General features: G+C 43.5%; 1 protein-coding gene across 16 annotated transcripts in view; it reads right to left on the bottom strand.

Moving 5' to 3' along the window:
* The window catches only part of ankhd1 (ankyrin repeat and KH domain containing 1), a 249,829-nt gene that overhangs the window by 49,657 nt on the left and 184,853 nt on the right, over positions 1-15,319 (bottom strand). For 15 of the 16 annotated variants that reach the window (XM_038795714.1, XM_038795716.1, XM_038795719.1 and 12 more), the window contains 2 exons: positions 3,485-5,127; positions 1,551-1,742 (listed from right to left, as the gene is read on the bottom strand). In XM_038795714.1, the coding sequence (XP_038651642.1) occupies positions 1,551-1,742; positions 3,485-5,127 (1,835 nt within the window). The remainder of the gene's footprint in view (positions 1-1,550; positions 1,743-3,484; positions 5,128-15,319) is intronic. The other variant, XM_038795725.1, reaches the window with a different exon arrangement.

The raw sequence follows: 15,319 nt of genomic DNA, 5'->3' as shown, positions 1-15,319 counted from the left end.
TCTTTACTGGTTTACAGTTACTAAGTAATTGGTTTAGAGAAAACGACACGGTAAGACTTCTGAGTGTTGGTTAGAAATGTTTCTGCACTTCATTTAAACAGCAGTCAAAATCTTGTGAAGAAAGCATACTTAGACATGCAAACGTCATTGTTAATAAAAAATACATTCCAAAAATGTGTTCATGCAAATCATGTCTAGTTCCATTTTCTGAGAGTCAATTCTGTGTTAATGCTCTATGTATTATACACCACCTTTAAAAAATGTAATGCAACAGAAAAACTTTGATATTAACAACTCCAACATGCTAGGAGAAACTAAACTAATTATCGGAAGTGGAATGCAAATCTTTGAACAAATGTGTACATAGGACAATGAATCTTTAAACTGGTTTAATATTGAAGGAAACCAAGAAGCTGAGGAGCAATCACATCAATTGCTGGTAACCTGGGAAATATTTTATGGAGAGAGTTAATTTGCATTAATGTTCTTTTACATGATATATTTTTTAAAATGGAACCCAGAAAATGCAAGGAAATTCCCAAAATCAAAAACTCTAATTTCAGTTTTGCCATATACATCTCTTCACACAAATGCAAGTTTGAGGCATTGGAGCAGCCAATGTCTGACGAGACAGGTAAACTGACATTAAAGCTACCCAAGTATAACTTTTCAAATGTGTTTCAACTCGGTCTTCTTTCAAAAAAATGGAATGACACCCATCAATTTTGCATGCTTTTGCTGATGATGCTCTTGTGAAGCAGCTTAAGGAACTATGTACAAATGCAGGCAGTTGCTTAATTTCTCACTACTTTATTGAGGTTGGTATGCTAATGTTCCTACTGGCTAGACTGAATCTCAGAGCGCTGTTATTGGACAACCCCCATCCTAATTACTGGTAAAAGTCCAAAATGCATTTTACAGTATGTTATTGCAAGAGAATAACTATCACTCCCAAGTTTTCTCCAAGTTGGAGATGCACAAATAATTGCCCATGTGCACTGCCAAATACATATTGCTAAAACCCATGGCTTTATACGCTTGCATGAAAGGGCAACGTAACGTATTCTGCAGGATAAGCATTTGGCACCCAGGAAACAATGAAAGGTAAAGAAATAATTGGCTGAAGTTTGCAAGAGATTTGATTTGCACTATGAACTGGATGTAAATATTATCAAGACCCAGGTTAATTTGCTCGGAGACGTTTATTCACACCATTTAAGTGAAAAATGTAATTCTGTTTTCAGATGTAATTGGGTGATTAATCAAAATTTAACTGGCCTTGCGTACAAGAAAAACATTTCCACAAGGACCATTGACTGTATCCAAATTTGCAGGGCTAATTAGTATATATTTGATGTCCCTTTTCCAATATTTGTTTTGCAACGTTTGAACCATAATTTTCAAGCTATATTTGGAAGATTGGACCTACTAAAAGTTTTTAAAATGGTATTTTAAATGTATATAACGAGTAGTGGATCCTAGATTAAGGAGCATAACCTCCCACCCCCAAAAACGCAACTAAAATATAGAAAGGATTGGCTTGTACATACATGTAGCTGGAGCAGTTGTTGAACTCCAAGGGTGTGGGGAAAAATGTTGTCTGCTGAAGCTAGGAGCAGGCATTCCTACAGGGGCTGGTCCTTGTACATACACCTGAGTTCCAGCCATACTTGGAGCAAAACTCGTCAATGGGGTGGAAGAGGAAGAAATAGCATTGCCTGATGGGTCCATAGCAGACATTCCTTCAAAAACATTTTTAAAAAATCACATGTAATGGAATATTTGAGAAATGCACATTATAAAAAGTGACTTATCTATAACTTGTACATTTCTCTTTAATAAAGGGGTAATAATCCGAACTGTAAGTGAGAGCAGCGCTCTCTGAAGTCTCATTGCAAAAAAAGGGTAGAGAAAAGTATTCTGGCAGTGTTTAGAAAAAAAACTAAAATACAAGCACAGTCAATGCACGTCATTGTCAAGTAAAAGGAATTAATTTAAAAATGAATTTTTTAAATAATTTAATTTTACCCTAAAACTTTTGAGCTATTATTGGCATGCCACAAACATACCATATTAGCAAGCTCCTGCTACCCTCACGCAAGAAAAATATGTCATGGTCATTACCTAGTAATAAACTGGAGAAGACTATTCGGCCCTTCTAGCCTATTCAACATTTTATTAGATTGTGGCTGATCTGTACCTGAACTCTATTTGACTGCATTTTCTCCATACCTTTTGACAACCTTACCAAACACAAAAAAAAGGGGGGGAAATTTCAATTGACCCAGCATTCACAGCAATTGGGGGGGGGGGGGGGGGGGGGGGGGGGGGGGGGAAGAGTTCCTGATTTCCAATAAACCATGTGAAAATGTGCTTCCTGATTGCTCTCTCAACTTGTCTTGTTTTAGGATTATGCCCCTTGTTTTAAATTATCCTAGCAGAAGAAATAGAATCATAGATGTTTCTTCGATGTCCAATGTATTTTAAACATCTTGATTAGATCACCCCTGAATCTTCTAAAATCAAGGGACTATAAATCAAGGTTCTGCAACAGGTCCTTATAATTTAGTATTCCAAAATGGGATCATTTTGTGAAGGTTGTACCAACCTTCAAAGGTCGTTTGCATGTCTAAAGTCTAACTTATGAGGTCACAATTTTTCAAAAGTGCATAAATGTATTTGGGTTACTTTAACTTTCCTAATACTGGATGAATCGAATCTGAAATGTATTTAAATTTATAATATCACCTACTAATACTTACAGACACACATGTTACAATCACAGGTAATGATAAAAGCACTCATTTTCAAAGGGAACGTGTGATTAAGAAGCAGCAAACAATCTGAAGCGAATTTAAGATCTGGCACGGTGTAAATCGCTGAAGTGATGTTAGCGCTCAATGTGGCACACAGCTCCCTTTCCCCCCCCATTGTCTGGTAGAGCGAGGGAAATAAATGGAGTAGATAATATTTCTACAATCTTGAAATTTATATTCCAATTTTGATACAGCTCAACAACTGGAGGACTGAAAATAACAGATCATTTGCCAATCGCTGAAAATTGAAACAAGTCACTGGTATTGTCACAGATTAAACTTCTGAATTACAGCAATCAATTGGTTCCACAAGAGGACATTTAAGTGGAACAGGCAGCCCATCTCATGGGGAGGTTGTTGTTGGGGAAGGGACGAGGGTGAAGAAAGAGTTGCAGGAAAGAAACAAAATTGTCCCTCCAGCCTCAGTCTCAAAAATTCCCGCCTTGATGGTTGAATCAGTCATGTGAGAAGCCCATGACTAGGGGGTAGGGATAAGAGAAGGTAAGTGGAAAGGAGAATGCGGATAAAAGCAAGAAATATTTAACAATTTTGCTAACGTCGGGAATTTTTAAAGAGTTGCTACATAATGATGTCCTGAAGAATGGTTTAAATCAGAACCTTCAAAGCTAATACATAAATATATAAAAATAATCTACTGTTCATCTCACCTGTAGGGCTCGATGTCACCCTCTGCGAAGGTGGTCTGAAACCAGGAGCCTTGGAGTTATCATGTGGAAGTACTGCATCTAGTTGTCCAAGTACAGAACTGCCCATGTAATTAGAATGTCCACTAAACGTTGGATCTTGCGTTGGCCGCGAAGGCAGTGGACAACTTCCCCACACGTGATTTGCAGACACCTGGGTATTGTCGAAAAAACTGTTGAAAGGGCTGAAGAGGGCTGCAGAGCCAAAATTTGGAGGCAAGGATTTACTTCCTGGGTTTGGGTGGAGCTGCGAAACATTCAGCATACCAAGTGCAGATGAAAGTTGCATCGGAGAAGGTACGCCATGCTGCTTCATAGGATCTTGGGTAGAAACCATTGGAACTGGGTTTGGGACAAAAACAGACTGTGGCTCTTGCTGTACTAGGGGATAGAAAGGAGCACCAGGCTGTATTCTGTGAGATACTTGAGGAGAGGCTGCAGCTAACTGAGGTAAAGTGTTGTTGGTCTGAACATTAGGACAAGCTGACATGGTGACAGGGCGAGTAGATGCTAGACTGCTTGGGGCCACTAATCCATGATCTGTATTTGAAATGTAAGGCTTCGGCAAAGAAGGTCGAATATCAGAGGAACTGCGGCATGGAATTTGCGGCAGAATACTGGGCAGTGAGGAGGTCGGTTGTATTCCTATAGCTCCAGGATTACTGCTGACTGAAGAATTGTTGCAGACATTTGAATGTGCACACTGGCTTCCTGCAGGTTGTTCTGTGGTGGTCACTTCTTCCTTTGCAGTGGTGGTGGTGAATGGTTCATTCTTAGTCAGTGTCATGGATTGTTGAGAAGGTTGTACAAGTGGTGGAGGGGGTGGTGGTGTAGGAGGCTGCCCATTGCTCACTGATACGGTTGAATTTGTGGGCAGTGAGCAGGAATTACACGTCACAGCTGAAGTCACTGATATCATGATGTTAGTTTTATTGACCGCGGTGAAGAGCTGTTTTCGAACTGATGATGGAGTTGGACTGCTTGTGACACACAGAGACGGTGTGGTGAAAGTTGGAGAACTCACAGCCAGAGAAGGAGAATTGATAGGAGCCGAATTGCCAGTGTTGGGATGAATAGTATTACTACCTTGGTTGAGACGAGTTGTATTATGTTTTGGCGAACTGTTGGCACTTCCAGGACTTACAGGTCGCACTGGGAAAGGACCCCAAGTATTTGGTGATGGAGAAAAGGTTCCTCCAAAGTGTGCCATGGGTAACCGAGGGTGTCGAATCTGCTGGATAGTTTGAGCAGCCAGCAAAGCATGTGCCAACTGCGGATGTGAATAAGCCAAAGGAAGTGAAACTGAAAATGTAGGACGCATATTGTTTGACACAATGTTTTTACCAGGTTTGTTAATGGATTGTAATGATGTAGATGATGAGGTTGACAGTGAAGCTGTTGCAGAGGAAGACATCATTGAAACGGTTATTCGGTGTCCGGCAGTTGTGGTGCTAGCTGTGGTTGTGGCAGCTGTGGACCCCATTCTTGTGTTGGCTGTGACGCTTTTAATGTGATTCCGAGGAATCAAATCCTCCAGTTCCTTTGCAGGATCCTGAATGAGTGCATTGATGAGCTGCACTGCATGTCTTGTTGATTCGGTGCCTCCTCTGAAATGATTACAACGTGAAGTTTCACCATGAGATAAATTTTTATTCAAATTTGTTTATTTATGCTTGCAGTGAAAATCTAGGATTCAAGACATTTATTCAATCCAAAGTACAACTGACCAGTCATCTAACCACAGTAGATATTTCAGATGCTGTTTCACAAAAAAGTGAACATCAAGTAACCCAATGAACCTCACTAGTAAGCCAAACTAATAAGCATTACTGAGAAAGACACATTGCATGGCAAAGTTGCAATATTTTTTGTCATCAACAAATTTGTATTTCATCATATTACATTTTAAATCTGGATTGAATAAATATTCAAGTAAGGGACTGCAACTAATTCATGGGAATCTTAATTAAGTAATTATAAAAATAGTTAACTAATGCAGTGTAAACTTCAGTAAGTTGGCCATTTTAATTCCTGTAAACTAATATCATACCATATGCCTAACCCGAAAGCCAGCAAGTTCCAGCTCTGGGAGAAGGAAGAATATGAATAGTGTTGGTTTCTAGAACCACTTTTTCTAAGCCCAAATCGAATCTTTCCATCATGCACTGTTCCCACATAGTTGTTTCCCCACCATCTCTTTGGCTCTTCTCATTCAGAATGCCGAAACTAAAATGTTTTGTTGCAAACTGGACTCCTCTTGGAAGTCAGAGACCATCATAATATTTCAAGAAATAAGTGTGGCAATTTTAAGATTCTGACTGAAATAAAACTTCAAAAATTTGGTCCATTGAGACTTCCGGTGGCGGCTATAAAGGAGTAAGTCACACATTTGACGCCTCCAGCTCTGGTCGGACTTTTGGACCTTTCCCCTGTTTTCTACCGGACTTGAATTGTAAAACGGATGTTAGTGGCAATTGTTTACGGAATTCCCACTTCGGTGCATGGAGAGAAGGACTAGAAGTATTCGTAAGGGCAGAAACAAAAAGATAGAGAAGGCTTGGCTGTAGCTGCAACAGAAGACAGCACGGCAGAGGTTCGGACCTCTGGCTTGTCGACCCAGCAGTCTACGGAGCAGCTGGTGCAAGTCATTCAGGAAGGCTTTGCTACGCAGATTGAGCGGTTGGAGCACAGATTGGACGCCCAGGAGCGGCCGATCCAGAAGGTGGAGAAGGCGCTGGCTGAGCAGGAGGAACATCAGACTGCGGTGGAGTTGGATGTGGGGATGCTGAGGGACCAGCAGAAGAAGCTCCTAGAGAAGGTGGAGGACCTAGAAAGTAGGTCCCGCCGGCAGAACCGAAGAATCGTCGGGCTCCCGGAGGGGTCTGAAGGAACGAACGCTTGGGCATACATCGTGAAGCTGCTGGGAGATGGGATATTCTCCCGGCCCTTGGAGGCGGATAGGGCTCACAGAGCACTCGAAGAACCCGCAAATAGGAGACCCCCCCCTAAGAGCTATGGTGGTGAGATTCCACAGATTCTTGGATAAGGAGCGCATTCTACAGTGGGCCAAGCAGACACAGAGCTGTAAATGGGACAATAGCATCTTGCGGGTTTACCAGGACCGGAGTGTAGAGGTGGCCAGGAGGAGAGCAGGCTTCAACCAGATCCTTTTTAGGAAAAAGGTGAAGTTTGGACTGTTATACCCAGCCCGTCTCTGGGTCACGCATGAGGATCAACACTTCTACTTCGAGTCGCCTGAGGATGCGTTGGACTTCGCAATAGGTGGGAGACTATCTGGCACCGGGTATGGGGGCCACCAAGCTAGCTGGACGAGCTAGCTTCGGAAGCGCTGGCTTAGTAAGGGTTACAGGTTGTTGTTACTGCGGGCGGGCGGGGGGGGGGAATGTTCTGCTGGCGAGGGAGGGACTTGGGGCTGAGGGACAGAGAGGAGGTTGGGGGCGGGGCCTAAAAAACAGGGTGGCTGATTGTCAGGGGTGGGGGGGGCAATGAGCCCCCTAACTAGGCTGATCACATGGAATGTCGTGGGTTAGATGGGCCAGTCAAAAGGGCACGAGTGTTCGTGCATCTTAGGGGATTGAAGGCGGATGTGGTAATGTTGCAGGAGACGCACCTTAGAGTTACGGACCAGGTTAGACTGAGGAAAGGTCTTTCACTTGGGACTTGATTCAAAGACTAGATGGGTCGCGATCCTAATCAATAAGCGGGTGGTGTTTGAGGCGGGTAAAATAGTCTCAGACATGGGAGGTCGGTACATTATGGTCAGTGGGAAGCTGGAGGGGGTGCAGGTGATATTAGTAAATGTGTATGTGCCAAATTGGGATGATGTGGAGTTTATAAAGAGGATGCTGGGGAAGATACTGGACCTGGACTCACACAGGTTGGTCATGGGAGGGGACCTCAACACAGTTATGGACCCTGGTTTGGGCTGGTCAAGCTCGAAAACAGGCAAGGTGCCAGCAATGGCAAAGGAACTAAGAGGGTTCATGGAGCTGATATGGGGGGGGGGGGGGGGGGGTCCCATGGAGATTTGGGCAGCTGAGGGTGAAGGAGTTCTCCTTCTATTCACACGTGCATAAAGTGTACTCCCGGATTGAGATCTTTATTTTGAGCAGGACCTTGCTGGCTGGGATGGTAGCCATGGGGTACTCACCGATTACAATCTCAGACCATGCACTGCACTGGGTTGACCTGCAGGTTAGTAAAGACAGTAACCAGTTCCCGCACTGGAGGTTGGATGTGGGACTTTTAGCGGATGAAGGGGTGTGCAAGCGGCTGAGGAAATGTATTCAGAGCTACCTGCAGGTCAATGACAAGCGGGAAATTTCAGCAGCGGTGGTGCAGGAAGCACTGAAGGTGGTGGTCAGAGGGGAGCTGATCTCGATCCGGGCCCATGGGGAAAAGGTGGACAGGGCAGACACGGACCGACTGGCAAAGGAATTACTACAGATTGATAGGAGGTATGCAGAGACCCCAGAGGCAGGACTTTTAAGGGAACTGCGGCGGTTACAGGCAGAGTTTAGCTTGCTGACCACATGGAGGGCGGTGGAGCAGCTGAGAAAGGCGAGGGAGTCGAACTATGACCATGGAGAAAAGGCCAGAATTCTTGCACAGCAGCTTAGGAAGAGGGAGGCAGCTAGGGAGATAGGGAAAGTAAAGGACTGAGATAGGAACCTGGTTGGTGATTCATTAGTGGTGAATAAGGCGTTTAGGGATTTCTACAGCAGGCTGTACAGGTCGGAACCCCCTACGGTGCCAGACGGGATGAGGCACTCCTTGGAGGGGCTAAATTTTCCAAAGGTGGATGGAGAGCGGGTAGAAGGGCTGGGAACCCCAATCGGGCTGAAGGAGATAGTGGAGGGCTTGAAGGCCATGCAGGCGGGTAAGGCCCCGGTTCTGGAAGGGTACCCAGTGGAGTTTTATAAAACGTTCTCAGGGATATTGGGGCCGGTGTTGTTGAAGATGTTCAATGAGGCAAGGGAAAGAGGGGTGCTGCCCCCGACGATGTCACAGGCAACGATTTTGCTGATTCTTAAGCGGGACAAGAACCCGGAGCTGTGTGGGTCCTACAGGCCGATCTCCCTGTTGAATGTAGATGCCAAGTTGCTGGCCAAAATCCTGTCCTCCAGGATCGAGGATTGTGTTCCAGACGTTATTGGGGAGGACCAGACGGGGGTTGTTAAGAGCAGGCAGTTGGTGGCCAATGTAAGAAGGCTGTTAAATGTGATCATGATGCCCCCGGAAGGTAGGGAGGTGGAGGTAGTGATCGCAATGGATGCAGAAAAGGCTTTTGATTGGGTAGAATGGGACTGTGGGAGATACTGGGACGGTTCGGATTCAGGCGGGTCAGGTTACTGTATCAGGCTCCTGTGGCAAGCGTACGGACGAATAGGACAACATCGGACTATTTTAGACTGCACTGGGGGACGAGACAGGGATGCCCCCTCTCCCCACTGTTGTTTCCGCTGGCTGTAGAGCCGTTGGCAATTGCTCGGAGAGCCTCGGGGGGCTGGAGAGGATTGGTCCGGGGGTTGTTGTGGGGGGGGGGGTAAGAGCACAGGGTTTCGCTCTGTGCGTATGACCGGCTTCTGTACGTTTCGGACCCAATAGAGGGGGTGCAGGAAATCATGAGGACTCATGGGGAATTTGGATGGTTTTCAGGGTATAAGCTTAATATGGGAAAGAGAGAGATGTTTGTGGTCCAGGTGAGTGGACAGGACAGGAGAGGCGACTGGAAGAGCTGCCGTTTAGGTTAGTAAAGGGAAGCTTTAGGTACCTAGGCATCCAAGTGGCACGGGAATGGGACCGGCTGCATAAATTGAATTTGGCCCGGCTGGCAGACCAAATGAAGGACAATTTTCGGAGATGGGATGTGCTTCCGTTGTCTCTGGCTGGGAGGGTGCAAACAGTAAAGATGACGGTCCTCCCGAGATTCCTATTTGTACTTCCTTGTCTCCCCATCTTTATTCCGCGGTCCATATTTAAGCGGGTCAACAGAGTGATCACGGGCTTCGTCTGGGCGGACAAGACCCTGCGAGTAAGGAAGGTAATGCTTGAGCGAAGTCGGGGAGAGGGCGGGCTGACGCTGTCAAATTTTAGCAACTATTACTGGGTGGCTAATATAGCCATGATCAGGAGGTGGGTGGTGGAGGGGTCGGCATGGGTGCGTATGGAGGCTGCTTCATGTAAGGGCACCAGTTTGGGGGGGTTGGTAATTGCGCCTCTGCCATTCCAGTCGGCACGGTACTCCACCACCCCATGGGGGTGGCGGCCCTGGGAGTTTGGGGCCAGTGGAGGCGGCATATGGGAGCAATGGGAGCATTAGTCTGGGCTCCAATCTGTGATAATCACCGGTTTGCCCCAGGGAGTATGGACATGGGGTTCCGGTTATGGCAGAGAGCGGAGTTTGAGAGGATGGGGGATATGTTCATAGAGGGGAGCTTTCCGAGTATAAGGGCGTTGGAGGAGAAGTTTGGGTTGGCGAGGGGAAACAAATTCAGGTATCTGCAGGTGCGGGACTACCTTCGTAAACAGGTGTCAACCTTCCCACTCCTACCGCTAAGGGAGATTCAGGACAGGGTAGTTTCCAGAGGGTGGGTAGGAGAAGGGAGCATCTCAGACATTTATAAGGAGCTTATGGGGTCAGAGGAGATGCAGACCGAGGAGCTTAAGCACAAGTGGGAGGAGGAGCTGAAAATGAAAAATGAAAAGCTAATAGCTGGGAGGTGAGATAGAGGATGGTCTATGGGCAGACATGATGAGTAGAGTCAACACGTCTGCAACATGTGCCAGGCTCAGCCTGATACAATTTAAGGTTGTTCACCGGGCTCACATGACAGTGGCCTGGATGAGCAGATTCTTTGGGCTGGAGGACAATGCGCAAAATGTGCAAGAAGACCGGCGAACCATGTCCACATGTTTTTGGACATGACCAAAGCTTAGGGGATTTTGGCAGGGGTTTGCAGACATCATGTCCATGGTGTTAAAAACAAGGGCGGCGCTGAGTCCAGAGATGGCGATTTTCAGGGTGTCAGAAAAACCAGGAATCCAGGAGGAGAAAGAGGCAGACGTTCTGGCCTTTGCTTCCCTGGTAGCCCGGAGACGGATACTATTAGCATGGAGGGACTCAAAGCCCCCGAAGTCGGAGACCTGGCTATCGGACATGGCTACCTTTCTCTGTTTGGAGAAAATCAAGTTCACCTTGAGTGTGTCACTGTTGGGTTCACCCGGAGGTGGCAACCATTCATCGACTTCTTTGCGGAAAATTAATTATCAGCAGACATGGTGGGGGGGGGGGGGGGGGGGGGGGAGAAGAGAAATAGTTTAGATTAGAGTAGGGGGTCAATAAGGGTGGGACCTGTACGTGAGGTAAATGGCTTTTGCACTATGTATATGGTTTCATATATGTTTATTTGGTTGTTGTTACTATACCAAAAGTACCTCAATAAAATGTTAATTTAAAAAAAATTTGGTCCACTGATAAGTCCCAAAGAATATTTGTCAAACATATAGATGAAGCTTTTGCGGGGTTAACAAATAAAATAGAGCATCTCATAGTTAGTTCAACTGCATGTAGAACAATTAAATAACCATAAAATTTGCATTTAATCAGATGTGTGTCACTGGCAATACATTTATGCATAAGATTAATTATAGCTTTGCATCAAATTTTTGTTTTAATCTACGAGCACTGGAAAGAACAGTTACCATGGACACAACTAGCATTCAGACAATTACTTTTCTAGTCGGGGAGAGATGAAGGTAAATCAAATCAGTGCTTGCATATAATCACAATGCACACGATAATGGCAATAAAAATACTTTGATACGGTTCAGAATGTTATTCAAATTAGAATGGCCAAGTCTGAAACATTGAGCGATTTATTTATTGTATGGAACAGAATGAAAACAATTGTGTTTATTTAGGCAATTTATGGTTGGTTAATTGAAGCTATGCATGCAAAACTATAAGCTTTGTCAGCAACACTTTCCTCTACTTTCGTTATGATGATGATGAAATGTTTAGGTTCGGTAGGTAACAGTGTTCAGATCTGATATCACACAAGAAAATATTAATTCTCTCGAAAAATCTTTTAAAATGCAACCATTGTAAATAATGGCTTGGTAGCAGGAACACAAACTATCAATTTGGAGATCAAACTGTTAGTGGGCTCAGAACAGAAAAAAATGATAAAAATAAAGAATTGACTCTAAAGTCTCAACAGGAGCAATCTGAAAACTATGTTTCTGATTTTCAAGGTCAAATAAAAGTCCTCAAAATTCTGGGGTGAATAAACATTTAAGTCTGTCTATTTTGAAGTCCATTCCGGTAACTTTACACAAAGATTTTTCCATTTGTTCTCCGTGTGAGAGAACGCTAATAAGGCTGCATTTATTGCAAACTGCTAGCTGCCACGAGACAGTGGCAGTAGGATAGTGACCGCTTTTACAACTGGCTTGCTTGGCCACTTGAGAGAATTTTGAGTCAACCATGGAGACTACAGTCATTTGCAGAGAGGGCATTTAGGGACACAGGTTCCATCCCCTTACTTTCACAGCTTCCCATGGTAGGATTTGAACTAATCACATTTGGGTTGTTAATTCAGTACCTAATCAAAAACATGCTATAGAAGACCTGTTCATCTTTATCAAATTTACAATCAGCTGGAATTGCTTGAATGAAGAACTGGAACAAGGAATCTGGCTAATCCACTCAAAAGTAATAAAAATGGTCATGGATGGATCAGTTGCACCAGGTTGGTCTCTTTTCATTTGTTTTTTTCTCAAGGAGACAACTTAACAGCTGGAACAACACAAAGAATTTTCCCCTTTAACTTTGTACCTTTTATTTGAAGGTTTAGTTACCTTATTGTGATCATTCTTTCTCCATTCTTGTCCTTTGTTTGTCAACATCAATATGTGCACCAGTAACATCTTGGATAGCAGTTATATTGCATCCCCCTCTGCCCATTATCCTTGATACAACCGACGCTGGTACAGACAATTTCTTTGACCTGGTTAAAGCAACTCTATATAAAAATCATAAAATTCTCAATATATATTATTTCAATTTTGCATTTTCCACACACAAATCCCATCCCCTCCCCTTTAAAAGACAGCAACATTTACTGGTATATGGTGCAAAAGGCACCTGCAATGATTTATAATATATTCTTCACATGTAAATCTGAATCATGAACACCAGTAGATTATTCAAATATAGAACACATTATAATAAGATGTCTTACAAATGACCACACTTTTTTTCAATTAGGCCACTAGCAAGCCAGGAGTGGAAATTCTGGCTAATTTTAATCCCAAATCAAGGAAGTGGAAGCCAATTTCTGGCATCTTTATTGATGCCATGTTTGAAACCAGCAAACTCAAAAGGTTAAGGAGCAAAGCTGGACCAAATTGGCATATGTGGCTTAAGGCAAGCCAATAGCTTGGTAAGCCATTGGTAGGTGATGCTAATGTGAAGGTTTAAACAAACATCCACAGCACATTGGCATCCAGTTATCCAATTTTTCAATTTCAGTTCAAGAAAGCAGCCCCTGATTTTTCAATCCATCTTAAATGAAATCATGGTACAGATCTATTATATTGTGAACAAAGCTATTTATCCAATTAGTGGGCAAGCCAATATATGTTCAAAGCTTAATGTTTAACTGCATATTTGTGTAGCATTTTCAAAAAGGAAAAGCCAAGTGGAAACAAAGTCAAATATTTGTTACCAGCAAATTTTAGCTCCACTTATTTGCAAGAATGGTTGAGCAACAACTGATTTTCTCGATTTGCCTGAACAATCTTATTACAGCATTTTACGGTTCAGCCATCTTACATTTGGGGAAGGTACCTCTAAAAATTGTATTTTAACTGAATGAATGCCATTACAAGCTTCTTGCAAGGAAGCAGCATGTTACCTGGTATCATGAATCTGAGAATTTCAACAACTTTTTTGGCAAAAGGCAAGTGAGACATATGATCATAAACTTAGTGTCTATCCCCACCCACTACCCAGGGCTTCAGAAAAACTTCCATTCCCCGCTGGACCCTGGAAAGTGAAACTCCAAGGAAGAATACCGGGAAAATTAAGACCCCCAATGTGCTAACTGTACTCTTAAAAAGAGTTCCTTGATGAAGATGGTGGGAACCAGCGGAGACGATTGACTTCACACACTTAAGCTAAAAGATATGGAAATCCCTATGCCATCTGGAAACTGAACCACAAAACGGCAGGCCAAATCAATGCTAATGCCGTCACTTCACAGCTCCTAACAAATAGCGGGGAATATAAGCAGATGGTAAAAACAGCCCCATTTCTCAAGACTGCCCCAGAGCAACAGACTTCTCAAGCCCTTACACGCAAAAGGAAGTGGACAGCAGGTGACGCCAACTGAGTCTGACAAAGCTTCAGAAGCCAATGGAATTTACCTAGAATTCCTGAAGATCACCGGGAAAGAAGAGACAAGCAAAGTTGTTTACCAACATCCACACCACAGGTACAATTTCAAACATCAGGCATCAATAAGATAGCTGCCATTGGCAAGCCAGGGAAACCACTTGAAGACACACACAATTACCACCCCATTGCTCTGCTTCAACAAGGTCCTCGAGTATCTCTTGCTAAACAGATAGAGTCTCACCTCAAAGCAGCAATGCCCCCACACAGGCAAGAACACAAAACCATAGGACTTGGGAGAAGTTGGCCATTTGGCTCTTTGTGTCAGCTCTGTCATTCAATAAGATCATGATCTTTTTGTGGTCGCAGCTTCACCTTCCCGTCTGTCCCACATAACCTTTGGCTCACTTGTCTACCAAAATGTATCTAACTCAGCCATGAACAAATTCAATACCCCAGCCTCCACTATTTCTGTGAAAGAGAACTCCACAGACTAACAACCCTCTGATAGAAACACATTTTGATCAGTCTTAAAAGTGAAACATCACATTTTTAAATTGTGTTCCCTCATTCTAGTCTCTCCCACAAAAGTAAACATCCCCCTAGTATCAAACTGGTCAATTCCCCTCATGGTCTTGCATGTTTAATTAAGATCACCATTTATTCTTCTAAACTCCAATGGTATCGGCCCAACCCGTTCAAGTTTTCTTCATAAGGCAACCCCTTATCCCAGGAATGAGTCACCTGAATCTTATAGGAACTGCTTCTAACTCAATTCTATCTTTTTTTCAAATAAGGAGACTAAAACTGTTCACATCATTCCAGATGTGGTTCTTCCTGCCAAAGTGGATATGTTCACATTTTCTCATATTATATTCAATCTATCAAATTTTTGGCCACCATCTATATCCCTTTACAAGATCTCTACCTCCTTTGACAGTTTACTTTCTATCTATATTTATCTTGGTGTCATCAACAAATTTAGCTACCATACATATGGTCTCTTCATCCAAGGCTTTGATATAGATTGTGAACAGTTGAGCCCCAATACTGATCCCCAATGCACTCCACTAGTTACAGCTTGCCAACCTGAAAAAAGACCCATCTATCCCTACTTTCTGTTAGCTAACTAATCTTTCATGCATGTTAATATGTTAGCCCCTACGCCATGCACCTTTATCTTGTGTTGTAGCCTTTGATGTGACACCTTATCCAATGCCTTTTGAAATCCAAGTGCACAGCATCTACAGGTTCCCCTTTTCAGTTACTTTCTCAAGAAACTCTTTTAAAAAATAAAAATCACAAAGTCATGTTGGTTCTGCCTGATCACATTTATAATGGATTATTAATAATAATAAATAATGGATTCTAGCAAGTTC

Source organism: Scyliorhinus canicula, chromosome 4, assembly GCF_902713615.1.
Source record: "Scyliorhinus canicula chromosome 4, sScyCan1.1, whole genome shotgun sequence".
Taxonomy (NCBI): Eukaryota; Metazoa; Chordata; class Chondrichthyes; order Carcharhiniformes; family Scyliorhinidae; genus Scyliorhinus; species Scyliorhinus canicula.
The sequence above is the reverse complement of the archived record's forward strand: the minus strand, read 5'-3'. Positions and strand labels throughout refer to the sequence as shown.